Here is a 14,904-nt window from a genome sequence, read left to right on the forward strand (position 1 = left end):
AAGTGAAAGACAATGTCAGACATAAGCTAATATCACCCCACCTTGAGCACATCCTCTAGAGAGGAGGCATAGGCATTTCCTAAATAAAAATTAATGTATCACCATGCAGTTCCCTTAAGCAGATTATGATAAATCTATCAACGGCCACTAGTCAAGGCAGCTAAAACTGTCCACACCAGCTGCTTTCTAAGATAAGAAGTGGCAAACTTCTCATTTGTGCCTTTGTGTACCAGGAAGGTCCTTTCGGCTGTCTGCGTGCACCCAATGCAGTAGTTTACTCATGAGTAGACTTGTTGGTGAAGAGCTGCAACATCTCCTGTCAGCAGATCTATTCATACAAGTGTAATCCATCCGGCCACTTAAAATATCCCCCCCACACATACACACAATATCGGAGTTACGTGAGAGTCAGTACCCAACAAATGTGTTTCAAAGTTGTGACATTGCCTTTGTTGTTATGGTTAGAAATACATTATGATTAAATGTAGAAATCAACCACTTCCAGTTCTCAAAATTAGTTGCAGTGAATGCAGCATTAATTTCCCTGTATACACACACATCAAATTTCTGATAGGTTGAACAGGAAGGATGGTGGGGGTGGGAGAAAGACCGTTTATCAGTCCCTTGTTAAATAACTGAAACTGCACCACTGATGGCTGGCAATGCTGCTTCTTTGTGATGTCACCGCTGCCATAGAAACCATGTGTGCACACAAGTGAAAATGACATCTGGCAGCAGAAGAGCATGGAAAGTTGAGAGAGGAGGCAACATCTTCAGTCTGGCAGGGTCATCAAAGCAGCTTAGGTGAGAAAGAACACCCCCTACGGTCCTAGGTACAGTTCCACTTCCAAGCCTCAAGCGATGTCTCAGGAAGTTGACTGGTTACACAGCCAAGCTGGTGTGTGTAAGGTCGAACTCTACAACCCTGATGGAGGGAAAGACCAGGACCGGAAAGTGATTTGTTTTGTTGATGTCGCCAGCCTGAACATAAAAAGCACAGATGATAAAGATGCTGCTGGCCAGTCCAAAGACAGTGAACCTGCCACAGGACTTGATCTGGGAAAAATGCAGGACAAAGAGGTCATTGTAATAAAAGATAGTGAGACACCCGAGCAGTCTAAGACTGAAGGAGCCGTATGCCTTTTCAAACAAGGTTCAACAGAAGAACTTAATGTTGTGACCTGGCTCTTTGATGACCTACAGAAATATGCATGTGGATTTCAACATGCACTGACCCCTTCTTCGAGCTCCCCTCGTCAACCTAAACCATCAGCAGCTGACAAGATGTCCCAGAACAACAACAACACGGCTTTCAAATCTTCCACTGGTCAGAAAGTACCTGCAGATGAAGTAGCAGGCACCGTCCAAAAGCTCTGTTCTTTGGTTATGCAAATGGCCAGTAAAGAGATCTCTGAAAATTTGGAAGATGCAGCCAGCAAGTGTATACGCCAGGCAATTTATGCCACAAAAGATGGGAAACCTCTCAATCCTGGTTCTGTAAGTCAGGTTGCATCCAAGATGGTGAATGATGCCATGGAAAATGCTCAGGATCCCAGCGCTAAGTCTTCTCAAGACAAGCTTTCGGGCAAGAAGGAAGAAGGTAAAGGAGGTCCCAAGAAAACCTCTCTCTTTTATGGTGAAGTATGTTCCAACCAAAGTGAATCTATTCAGGAAGAAGAAACAAAGCTACCATGTACTCAAATAAGCCACCAAAAGAGACAGTCAGCTCGCAATGATGGTAGCTCCTTTAACAAAGGGCTAATGGTTTATGCTAACAAAGATGCTAAGGATATGACATTTTCATTTGTGAAGGCCACAAAGGTTCACAAGAGGCAGCCACTGCCAGCCTGTGTGGTTTTGAAAAGAGTGTTCCTTAAGCACACAAGGGATGTCATATCAGACTTAATTGATTCTACAATGAAAAATCTACATAATGTCACTGGAGTCCTAATGACAGACTCTGACTTTGTTACTACAGTTAAGAAGAATCTCTTCAATACAGGAACTCAGAAGTCAACTGAGATTTTAGAAGCAATGGTACTACGAATGTATAATGCTCTGATGTCAGAAACTAAGGACAAAGGGCATAGTCTTGTATACTCTTTACTAAAAACAGGATGTACAATGGACCCAAATTCTCAAAGTATGCATTTCGCATCTCTGAAAGGTGGACTACATGCGAGGGAAAAGGGAAAGGAGGCACCACACTCATCGGCCCAGAAAGTAGGTGAGACAATAATTAAAGACGGAATTAGCATGCTACGCTCAAAAACATCGGGAGGCAAAGGTCCAGACAAGGGATGTCATGACAGGAGGTCAGAGAAAAGTAACTCCACAACTGAATTTCTAGCAAAAGACCTCATCTTGACAGCTTTAATGATGATTCAGCAGCATCTGTTAACTCAGCACAAGGAACCAATTTCTGAGTCAAATACTTCTTCATTTGGGTATTTTGAAAAAGGAGGCAAACATGGTTCTAGATCTCATGGTTGCAAGGGTGATCCACAGCAACAGGAATTCCAGAAAGGAGAAATACAAAGCGCTCTCCTTTCTATAATCTCAAAGGTCCTACAAGAGGCTGGTTTCAATGTAGATGAGTGTGAGATAAGCAAGAAACCCAATTCATGTGATGAGAGGACTACCAGAAAGTCTTCATCCAAACACTACAGTTCAGAGATGGACTCTGAAAACATGGATCAAATAAACAAGAAATTCATCGATCAGCTGATGGAATCTGTGATGAAGCTGTGTATGTACATGACTAAAAGTCCCGATTTTGTTGTGGAAGATTACTCTGATGAACAAGGAACATGCTTTACTGCAAGAAACAAAGGTGCATCAACTCCAGATTCAATGACATCACAGAAACCTCCACGACCAACATCTATTGGAAAGCCACTGGTGCCTGCAGGCTCTGAGGTGATAGTGAACAACCAGAGTTCCAACACCAGTATGCAGAACAAAGAGCTCCAGGCTATCCTCCAGTGGATGGCTGCCTCCCACTTCCAAGTGCCCAACCTCACATTCATGAATGAGAATGATGAGGAACTGAAGAAGCTTCCTCAGCTTGCGGACAAAGCAGCTAAGAAGGGTTCAAGTGTGGGAGATATTCTGCAGGAGGTAATGAGGTATTTTGAAAAACAACAGATTGATGCCGCTGTGGGAAACATGCCTCGTGGCGGACTTCTCGACTGGTTGCTTGTTAATCTGTAGACAAGAGCCAACACCTCCCTCTCATTACTTCCACCCAGCGAAGTGCCACCTTAGTTATTGGATGGAACAACCATACAGCTCATTTTCCATAGACAACACTTCATCAAATTCCACAGGCTGTAACACACTAGCTGGGCAAAGTCATCAATAAAAAAATACAAATGTCAACTGTTACTGATTTGTTTATTAATTCATATGTAGATATGATTTGTTTATTAATTCATATGTAGATATGATCAATGAGGGTGGAAATTATCCATGTAACAGACACACACTGTTACTGATTTGTTTATTAATTCATATGTAGATATGATCAATGAGGGGGGAAATTATCCATGTAACAGACACACACACCCCTTTTGGACTCAATTGTTCCAGACCTAGACCATTCTTGTAACCTGACCGTCAATGTCATCTCACTAATAAGTATCAAGCAATATGCCCACTCCTTTCTGCCTCAAAACTTCTATCTTCCTTTCCCATACTGGAACAAATCATTCAAATTTGGATGACAAACTCTTACTGAACTTCTTGAACATCTGCTTGTACCTTTCTGTGGAGCAAAACCACTGTAATTCTTACCACCTTAATTGTTAAGGAGAATAATGAAATCTCAGATTCACCAATATGCACATTTCCCCAAGAATAACTATTAAAACAGTCTTGAATCCTATCTTACTAATGAAGCAAAGTAAGGAGGAGGACAGAGTATCTTGGTTCACACAGTGACCTGTAATGGTATCCATATGCTGAATCTCCAGTGCTTCACCAACCTTCACTCCAAATGTTAAAATAGGTTTGTTTAAAAACAAAAAAACAAATGTAGACTTCTGCAAAATTGGCCAGTCCCTCAAACAAACCATAAAAATTCTTCTCCTGCCTACTCAGATTTACTTAAATACTGCAAATGACAGCAAAATCTAAGTTCATCTATTTTAGAATAATGGAAAGAAGAAAATGTTTGACATGTAGACTGAGTATGACATGTGGAATTACACTAATGCCAATTTTTGTTTTCTCTTGGATTAATATAGAAATGTAATAGGCAAGACGAGCCAGGGTAAATGAACAACATAAGTGGATTTAAAGCCATTTTATTACAGTTTGGGATAAGTTTCATTAAGACTATCCAGATATGTGGATGTGGAATGATCTGTCAGATCTCGGAAGCGAAGCAGGGTCGGTACTTGGATGAGAGAGGAAGGCAAGGCAAACCACCTCTGCCTAATAACTTCCCTTGAAAACCCTATCGGATTGCCATAAATCAGTTGCTACTTGATGGCATTTTACACACATCTAGCACTGTATTTTTTTTATCCTGCCCTTCAAGAAGCTCCGGGGGGTGTGTGTGTGTACTTTTTTCTGCACTCCCCTATTTTATTCCCACAACAACCTCTCACGCAAACCAGGCTGAGAGACCGTAACAAGCTCAGAATCGCCCAAGTCATCTTCAGCCTTGCTTTGGATGCCCCCGACATCTGAGGCTAAGTGGGTGGGCAAGCCAAGGAAGGGGCCTTCTTGGTTGTGGCCCTGAAACTTTGGAACTCCCTCCACAGAGACATCCATCTGTCTCCCTTGGCCACTGTCTTCCAGTAAAAGTTGGAGACTTTTTTTTCGTTTGGCGTACCGCCAGTAAACCCTTATTGGCCGTCCTCCCTAATTGTGTTTGTACGTCTATATTTTTAATGGCATTGATAAATACTTTACATATACATTTTAAATGCTGTTTTAAAGCTGTGATGTTCGCAAGCTTGGAGACCCTATCTGGTGGAAAGGCAGCACTATAAATGTTTTAAATAAACAAATAATTTCATGGCACCGTGGTGATCTGAATCAGGATCTCATGTAACATAACCATTATATCATACTGATGGTAGAAGCTGCAGGACTCCTTCCTATAGCAATGTGCTGAACGAGTGTTATTTCACTACTACAAATTATAGATATGCTACACTTCACCTCTGCTCCAACCATGCACTGAAGCATTGTGCCAATTATGTGCAGTCTTCTTAGATCGCACAGTCCTACCTCTTTAATATGTAGAAGCACCAATTATAGCCTTATGTGATCAAATGGAAATAAAGAGATAGGAAGTATGTGAATGCCCTCCGTTCTTTTTATATTACAATATTTCTCCTAAAGGAAAAGAGCACCACATCATTACTGTATTGTCCCTTATGAGTTCACGTTAAGAAATTTCAGGAAGACACAGCCCTGAAATGCAGATATTTTTTTTAGTCATCAGCACTAAGGACCAATTTTTATGTGAATAATTTTGTGTTGAATATGGAAGAATATGTGCAAATGTATGTAAACACATACACTCTGATCTAAAATGTAACTACTTAGAAATGTGCCATTCACTGTAATGGAACTTCCTTTCCAGAATACATAAAGGATCAAAATCAATGATTGGTTAAAAGCAATAGATCCGGGGTACAGAACGGCCATATTCAAAACTTGCAGAACTTTACTGAGTGTTTTTCTTCACAGAAAATACCACATTTCTTCCAAAGTGTTTTTGAAAGAATAAGTATGTGGCTCGGAAAAACTTTCACAGCTGCTAAAAGAAACAAGGTAGAAAAAAGACCAGTGTCACACAAAACCTGAACTTCTGGTATTGAAATAGTCATATGATGAAGAGTGGTGTCTCTGTATGATAAAATCCTCTACAATCGAAAACAGAGTTCCAGTTCTATGATGACTGCATTAGGACTATACCACCTTGGTGCCACTCAGCCAATAAGAGTTCCAAAGAATAAACTACTGGATCAGTATGTTTCCTGACTGGCTGTTCTTCTGAGGTGGCTTGGAAGCTATGTGACTGGACGTAGCAGCAGCTCGACTAGCTCCCACTCTTTAAAAGAGCTGGAAGCCAATTCCGTCCCTTTCCACAGAAGCAGAGGATCCCTGCCCCTAAATTTCTGGGAAACTGAGAGGGTTTCATCTTTGCATTAGTCAGATAAGCAGGACTCACTCTCTATCCTCTTACTCTTCTATCCTTACAAAAGTAGACCCTTTGGAAAATGGTTGTTGACTCCACCCACCAGGATCCCCAGGCCCCAGTTTGAGAAAAACTGCTACAGAGGATTTATCAAAATGTGCAAACTTGTATTGCAGATTTTTGAAAACAGGTGTTTCAAAAGCACAGCGTCGCTGGCAAGCCAAGGAATGTACCTCTCATTAATTGGAATCTGAGATGCAGTCATGCACCTCTCTACAATGCTGCCTATAAGAGAGCTTCTAATAGTATACATTATTCTAGAATAGTTTAAGTAGCTACTTCGGTACTCTGGCAAGATTCTAAGGTTGCTGTATCATTTTAGAATTAAAAACAAGGGCATCCTTTGTGGGGGATCAGTTTTCCCGGTGTATGCAGCAGGATCATATTTTGATAGACCATAAAACATAATACACACAAGGAGAAGAACTGCGTGCCGATTTCTTGCAACAGTTCACAGTGAAATGGATACACGCACACACAAAATCCAAGCAAGCTCACCTGAGTAGCTGCAGACTGACAGGGGAACGAAGAGGACGATGAGACAACAGGGATGTCAGACTGGACAGCCGCCACAGTGGTAGCAGGTGTAAAAATCAGCTGTGAAGGCAGTAGAAAGAAAATTAAAGAAGCTACTTTGGACAATGAATGCACATATACCAATGGACAAATGGACAGGTTTCAAATTATACAAGCAATTTTCCTGTTACAACGAACCAAGCTTAAGACAAAAGTTTTCCATTTAGACGTACAACAATGCCATTTATCTCTTCAACTCCTTTTTTTAAAGTTGCAAGCCTTTGCTGTAATGCCTCAGAACAAGCAATGCAACTTCTGAGTGGCTCAACAATGTAATTTTTTGCAAACAACCTCTTCCATTGTATTCTTCCATATAACAACTTAAGAGTGCTCTGCTCTATTTGTATTTGAAAGTAAAGGTCAAGTATGAGATTAGGCAGTCCTTCAGGCATGCTGGTCCCACGCCACACAGGGCTTTAAAGGTCAATGCCAGCACCTTGAATTGGGCCTGGGAACAAATTGGGAGCCAGGGTAGCCAGGCCAAGATTGGAAGGACTGGCAGCAGCATTCTGGACCAAATTAGGTTTCTGAGCACTTTTCAAGGGTAGCCCCACCTAAAGCATGCACCATAATTGCCAGATACTTTCTGCCCGGCAAAGGCTACAACTGGCTAGTGAAAGCTGATAAAGGCACTCCTAGCTGTAGCTAGGAATGAGCATTCCACTTAGAAGCCAATTTTGCTCAGGCCACTATCTTAAATATACATTCCATATATTCCAGGAACCTGTTTGCACAACGACCGACTCTTGACTCAGTTTTATCTGGAGAGGGAAAAATATCAGACCTGGGTTGTCCAACTCAGCACTGCAGTGATCACAGAAGTTCTACGCTTCTCCCTGCTGTGCAGGTGCAGCAGAATTATTCAAGGCTAGGAATTGGTCATCTGCATCAGAGTGATTCCTGACACTCACTGACTGGTAGAACCTGAACCAGCAGCCAAGCCCTTTCCCACAAAACAAGATGCACAATTGCCACTTCAGAAATTCTGTCCTGGGCCTCTTAATCACAGCCTCAAAAGCCATTTGCAGGACTGAGGTGAGGGAACGCACAGACATCTTCCTTAGGTGCAATTTCCTTATCTGACTTAACTGCATTTAACTGGTACCAGTGTCAACATGCTTAAGGCTAACCAGGTTCCAATCCTTGTAGCCAAGAACTGAAACCAGATCTACTTCTTCAAATCCTGATCAGGGGCACCTCTGCACATGTTGAATAACTAGGGTTGCCAGCTCTGGGTTGGGAAATACCTGGAGACTTTGGGGGTAGAGCCTGGGGAGGGCAGGATCTATGGAGGGGAGGGGTATCATGCCATAGAGTTCATCCTCTGAAGCAGCCATTTTCTCCAGGGGAACAGATCTCTCCCTATCCAGGGGAACAGATCTCTCCCTATCACCTGGAGATCAGTTCTAATTCCCGGAGATCTCTACCTGGAGGCTGGCAACCCTATAAAATGCACTTTCAGTCCAAAGTTGATTGAAAGTGCATTATTCAGCGTTAATGAAAGTGCAAGAGATATTTTGGTTAGCCTTGATCATGGTTGTTTCCATTCTTGGTGGGAAGCTTAACCATGGCTGAGGGGGAATTTGTGTCAAAATAAAGAGGAGGGGGAGTCTGCAGCCTGCTAAGTCATGGGTAAGAGCCGGTCTAATGTTATGTCTCCACCCGACCTTAGTAGATAAACCTGAAAAACAATCAGTGCTCCACACAAAGTGGTGATCATGAGGTAAATGATAATCCATTTCTATCTTGAACTGGACTCTTACAACACTGTAGATAGGACCACTTTAAGAGCAACAGATTCAGCCAGAAAAAAGAGTGATCAATAATATAAAACACAGAATACAGGGGAAAGGGGGAGGGCGGGGCCCTGAAAAATGGTACTGTTTAGAAAAAATAAATAAGAAAAAGTAAAGATTCAGTCAGGTGAAAAGAACTAGGGAAATAGGAAAGCAACAAATTGATCTATCCATACTCTAATGCAAGATTAAAAACAGGGCCTTTTCTTCTTTTGTGAGGCTGCAGGTATAGACCCCAGTGAGACCACAGAACTCTGCTAAGGGGTGGCACAACAGGCATGAGCAGCCTTGGCTAGGGGAGGAATATGAAGGCAGACAGCACCTGGCCCTGAGAAGAGACACATTCTGGTGGTTAGGAATGCATTCAAATAGGTCTGTGAGGCTTGGTTTGCAATACAGTGGTCCAAGGCTTAAACAGAGCCATAGGTCCTACATGATCTACTCGATTTGAGGCACAACCATAGGCAGAGAGATGCAACTAATAGCCCTATCAAGGTGTTAAGAGAAAGTAGATCCAGCTACACATACCATGTGTAAGAAACCACAAATTCAGGGATGCACTCCTCCCAAAACATTTCCTGCTATTTCTGTTGCTGTCCCTCACATTCAAATTTCACCAGTTCCCTCTCCTGCTACAGACATCAGACTCCACCCTCATGCTGTTGCTGAGACTCCCTGAACGCCCAGGAGTACCCTGAACCAAAATGTTCAGGGGACATTTTGAGCTGCAGTGCGAGAGGAAGGCAAAAAAAAACGTGCTCCGCTGCTGGCATCAGTGGAAGTTACCAGAGGACATATGCCAGGGTTCCCCCAATCTTTTCAAGTCAGCATGTGACAGTTCTCATATCCACAAAACAATCAGACAACCCCAACAGAACAAGCATCTTCACAATGTCATACCAATGCATTTTACACAACACCTTCAAAGGCTTCCATCGGGTGATATGTGCTTTCCAGAAAATATGTAAAAAGCCCAGTAGCACCTTTAAGACTAACAAACTTTATTGTAGCATAAGCTTTCGAGAAACACAGTTCTCTTCGTGAGAATTGGGAAATTTTCTGATGCTCCAAATAGAGCACAGTCTGATGTAGCATGTTTATTTTGACTTATATTTAGTAAACAATTTTTAAATTATCTTGTGTTAATTTTATATCTTTATAGTAACAAATACTGGAAGCAAAATACTTGATTACAGAAAAGCCAAATAAAATGTGGCTAAACATTATATGCAAACAAATTCAATACTGTATAAGGAAATTATGTTTATTGGGACAATTCTTATAACATTTAAATGTGATATATATATACACATACACACACACGCTTGTCTTACATTGTTTAAATTTAAGAAAGAAAGGCAGTGGTGACTGTTTAGACATTACTTTTAGTACAACCAGAGTTGTACAGAGTTTTGGTTGTTCACTCATCTATTTCAGTGAAATTTAGTTCTCTTTTATGGAGGTCCCTGACACTTCCTGTAGCTTCACTTGCATTACCTGTTAGTTCCATATCAGACTGGTGATTACAATGTCCCTTCCAGAACACAAGCAAAGAATCAAATAAGAACTTCAGCTTTGTTTTTATTTGACCTACACAGCCAATCAAGCAAATTCACCACTTAATTTTTAAATGTGATTATATGTATTTGTGATTTTACCCTCCACCCTCACAATTTCCTAATCAATAAAACATGCATGCACTCACTCACCCAAAGCCTAGGCAGAATCTCCCGAAAACATTAATTACTCTTTGAAACTGCCCAAGCTTGCCTAATATTCTATTAGCAATGGCATCCATTCATTATTAGTTCTGCAAAACAATTACGTTTTCAGAAATGGCTATTTTTGCATGAACAAATAAAGCACTGGAAAAAAATTCTGCTCCACATCTCTGTAGAGGTCAGTTCGAATGCCACAGCCAACTAGATTTCAAGACTGTTTACAGAGATGAAACTGGTTCTTTAATATGCTTCTTGAGACACAAAACAATAGCATATATCTGTGGTTATGCATTCAGATATTGTAGCTAACTAAGTTTGATTTCAAGCCTTCACAAACCAGGAAGCTTGCAGTCATGCTCTGCAAGCGAGGGGGAAATGCAGGGAGCAAATGAACACAGGTTCATGCCCATCATTCACAAAAGGAGGTTTATCATGACATCTGAATTTGGCCAGTGTCTCATGCAGCTACAGTTTGCAATGGATGGATGACATAAAGGGAAACTGGAAAGAGACTGCTCATACTGAACTGTGGATTTTCAGCAAACTGCAAAAAGTTTTGGCTTGGATCTAATGGACTGTTTTCAAACAGGGAAAACTTTCCACCCATAGAACACAATTCTCTCACCCTGTGGCTACAGACCAAAATACTCCCTGAAATGCTGCTCCTTGGGAACAGGGGTCCCTCAGGAACAGCATTTCAGAGGGCGCTTGTGGGTACAATGAAAGGAAGAGGTAAGAAAACCATGTTCCATGGACAGAAATATTTCCATCTCCTGAAATGATCCACTGGATACAGGCCTTTGTCTACATTTTGTCTAAACTTTGTTATACTTCTGGAATTGGATAAACATATTAGCCACAAGCTATAGAGGGAACACTCTGTCTGGGGCAGTGGTACTCTGTATTCTTGGTGCTTAGGGGGCAACAGTGGGAGGGCTTCTGGAGTTCTGGCCCTGCTGATGGACCTCCTGATGATACCTATGTTTTGGCTACTGTGTGACACAGAGCTGGACTGGATGGGCCATTGGCCTGATCCAACATGACTTCTCTTATGTTCTTATGTTCTCAATGTCAACTTCTCCCTTTCAACAGTGGGCATATATTAGAAATAACTATATCCTTGACCTAATAGGGCTTCAGAACAGATTATAACAGTATAAAATCATACAATTTAAAATCTAAATTCAGAATATGATGCAATGTTTGCAGAAACATAAGACTGGATCCGACCAACTTTTCAGGTGTCGAGAAAGAAAGGACCACCAACAAAGTCCATGTTGGGAATCAAGGGACCTGCGTGGACAAAACCAATGTGGGACAGGGATTGTGGCACAGTGGGGGGGGGATATCTGACTATTAAATATACAGTAAAATACATTCTGAAACACCATTTTTAAAGTAGTTTTTGAATGCATGTGCAAATTTGGCATGAAAAAGGAAACTTCCAGTGGCCAGACAGAAAAAGTCAGTTTAATGTAGATATGAATCCTCCCCAAGCAGAATCATGGCAAAATAAAGTGACTCTGATGCTCCAGCTGCTAAAGCTTTGTATTTATTAAAGCACAAACACTAAACCAACGACATAAAATTGCTTCTGAACAGGTGTTAATTTTATGCTGTACGCAGACGCTCTGCAACAAGCTCACATTAAGAAGGAAAGCGCACAAACCCAGTTTGTTGGCAGACTCAGATATGAGCCTCATTTCTCCACTACCCTTTCTCCCACAGAAAATGCCAGTTAGAAGCAAACTCAAGGTTAGCCACCACTTCCAAATGCAGCTGCATAGGTTAGCCCCACCCCCATCTAAAGAACTCATTTGCAAGGCATATACATTACTTATTTACCTGATTTATACCTTACTATTCTCCCTAAAGGGGACCCAAAGCAGACGACATCACACACCTATCCTTTTAATCCTTTCAACAATCCTGTGATGTAGGTTAGGCTGAGAATGTGTGACTAGCTCAAGGTCGCCCAGTGAGTTTCCACGGTAGAGTGATCCTGGGTCTCCCAGATCCCGGATCTCCCAGATTCTAGTCCAGCCTTCTAACCACTACACTACACTGGCCCTGAGCCAGACAACATGCATGAGCCTGGCAACGTCAGATTCATGCACACCCCAGCTTGAGGTTGGCCTACTGTGAAACTGTGAAATCTGCACAATGCCTTAGCGTTTTTAAAGCAAGCTCTTTTTTCCTCATATACTAGTCTTCTAAACTGGCTGCAGAGTTACAAAATTGAACTGCTTAGTGGAAACTTAGATGGGTAATGGAAACCTAGCCATAAGAAAGAACACAAGGAACAAATAAAACTTAGGTTAGCAAATGTTATATGAGCAAAAACATGCAAGACTCACCATTTGAGCCCGTAGGTACATCTGAGCCTGGCTTGCAGTCAGAGTAGGGGAGGTGCTCCCCAGTAACATGGTCTGTTGGGTCAGACTGCTGCTGCTACTGTTCGAGGTCTGTGAACGGCTTATTAGCTGCGCAGGTGTAGGAGAAGCAGAAAGATTAATCTAGGGAAGCAAAAATATTGCTTTTATTGACCGCCTTGACCCTACGATTTCAATGGCCGTCATAGGTTGCAAACCTATGCGTACTCACTTGGGAGTTAAGTGCCACACAAAAGAGTTGGGCTCAGTTCAGAGTAAACCCACATAACTATCTTCAGCAGCTGATAGTCAATAGTCTGTTTAATATACAAACCTGAGCTTTCCTTTTTAAAAGCTATACTTCTGGCCCATAGCTTAAACGATTACCTGCTGATCACCCAAGGACACAAGATACAGCCTTAGATTTTTTTTTAACCATCAACAACAAATAAGATACATTTTCAAGTTTAAACTGTCAGGTAAACAATCCTAAATTCTGCTACAACATATCTTGCATTGATCTTCTGAGATATAACCCAAAACTTTGATCATAAATTGAGATTTCATATTAATTCTAGAATTTAAATACAGAAAATGTTGTATAATCTTCCTAGTTTTCTTTTGGAATTAGGCACTTCAGCCAGCCTCTTGTTCCTGAGCATTGCCTGCCCTGCAAAAGCATTCTGTTTTAAACCACACTTTTCCCCGTGGCTCAAGGCAGCTTACAGTACCTATCTATTTAAAAACATTCAAATAGCAATAAAAGCCCAACTCACCACCAACCCAATTGGGGGGGGGGGGTCGGTGGGCTGAAGTGTAGGGATATAGATTCTTTTAGTAGAGTTCTCCAACTAGTAATTTGAATCCAAGTATATCTTCAGAATCTAGTCTAATTTTTATATACCAATTCAGCACAATATTAACACCCAATGTTTCAGTTTGTTTTTGTATTACCATTGTAAATGATAGATGTGGAGATTAAAAATTAAAATTGTTCTTTAAACGCCTCTAAGAAATTCCTTCCCAAGGGTTATGGCAAAATTCATGACCCAAAACTTTGCAAAAGTTCAAAGTTCATAAGACAAAGTTAAGTATGATTTGCACATAACAAACAGTAGAGTGGCATTACGAAAAACCTACTTGCAATCTTTGTGCTCATGCACCTGGCTGCTTTCCCCTCTTCTCCACACAGTGTTCTTGGAAATTACACTTGCAGCAAGCTACAATTGGTTAACATCCAAGTCACAAACTATGATTTATTCTCTTTCCTCCAAACCAAGAGTGATTCCTGGTTTGAAAACATGAGAACAAACCATAGGTGGGGTTTTTTGGTATATACATAATAACCAACTGTGAATTACCAAAACTCCCCCAGAAAGTATTAATTTCTTAACCATGATTGGGAGAGGGTTGTCATATTAGTTTGAGGATCTCCAAGGCCTCTCAAGGGCAAATAGTTTTACTTAAAAAAATTAATGCTCAAATTTTGAAGAAAGGCCAATCAAGTCACAAATCAAAATTTCTGCTCCACAAATGGTTTACAAACATTTACTCAGACAACATTGTTTACTTTCAGAAACAAACATGATAACTAAAAAAAAGTCTGGCTTAAAAGAAAACAACTTGTTCAAAATACTTACCGAGGTTTCTGACATGCTTGACTGCTGAGTGACACTGCCATTGGGGGATGCACACTGCCTCCCACCTGACAGGTTTGCCTAAATAGCAAGCACATCTGTCAAATGTTTCATTTACACTGCAACAAAAAGTGTTTAAATATTGTTGAATATGATAAATGGAACATCTAGCTCAATGGCATTCACTAGGCAGCCCAAGACCCAAAATGGCCATCACTAGACTCTCTACCTGTGCAGTTACCCTAACTTATATCTTTTTATACAGCCAAGACTATATCACGAGTTATCCTAAGTTAACAACCCTTTGCTAAACAAGCAATGAATTCCATGATTCTCAAACCACACACCTTTATAATCTACTGCGGCTGCGGTCACACGGAACATTAGCCATGCTAGAGAGACGGAAGATAGGCGGATTTTCCGGGCGCGATCTCACCACCACATCTGGGAAGCGTAGAGCTCCCGTGGCTCACCCGAGGCTTCCCGCCAAAGATGAGGGATAAAAAACTAGTACCTCCGAGGTACTAGTTTCCGGTAACTGTGGGGCAAGGGCGGGTGTCTGATCGCGTTTCCGTTGGCATCCGG

General features: G+C 41.4%; 1 protein-coding gene across 1 annotated transcript in view; it reads right to left on the reverse strand.

Annotated features, from left to right (window-relative positions):
- The window catches only part of PHC3 (polyhomeotic homolog 3 (Drosophila)), a 58,982-nt gene that overhangs the window by 38,703 nt on the left and 5,375 nt on the right, over positions 1-14,904 (reverse strand). Inside the window, exons 4-6 of the mRNA XM_015411588.1 lie at positions 14,323-14,400; positions 12,668-12,793; positions 6,716-6,814 (exon numbers count right to left, since the gene is read on the reverse strand). Coding sequence (XP_015267074.1) covers positions 6,716-6,814; positions 12,668-12,793; positions 14,323-14,400 — 303 coding nt within the window. The remainder of the gene's footprint in view (positions 1-6,715; positions 6,815-12,667; positions 12,794-14,322; positions 14,401-14,904) is intronic.

This window comes from Gekko japonicus, unplaced genomic scaffold (assembly GCF_001447785.1).
Source record: "Gekko japonicus isolate JY-2015 unplaced genomic scaffold, Gekko_japonicus_V1.1 scaffold11, whole genome shotgun sequence".
NCBI lineage: Eukaryota > Metazoa > Chordata > Lepidosauria > Squamata > Gekkonidae > Gekko > Gekko japonicus.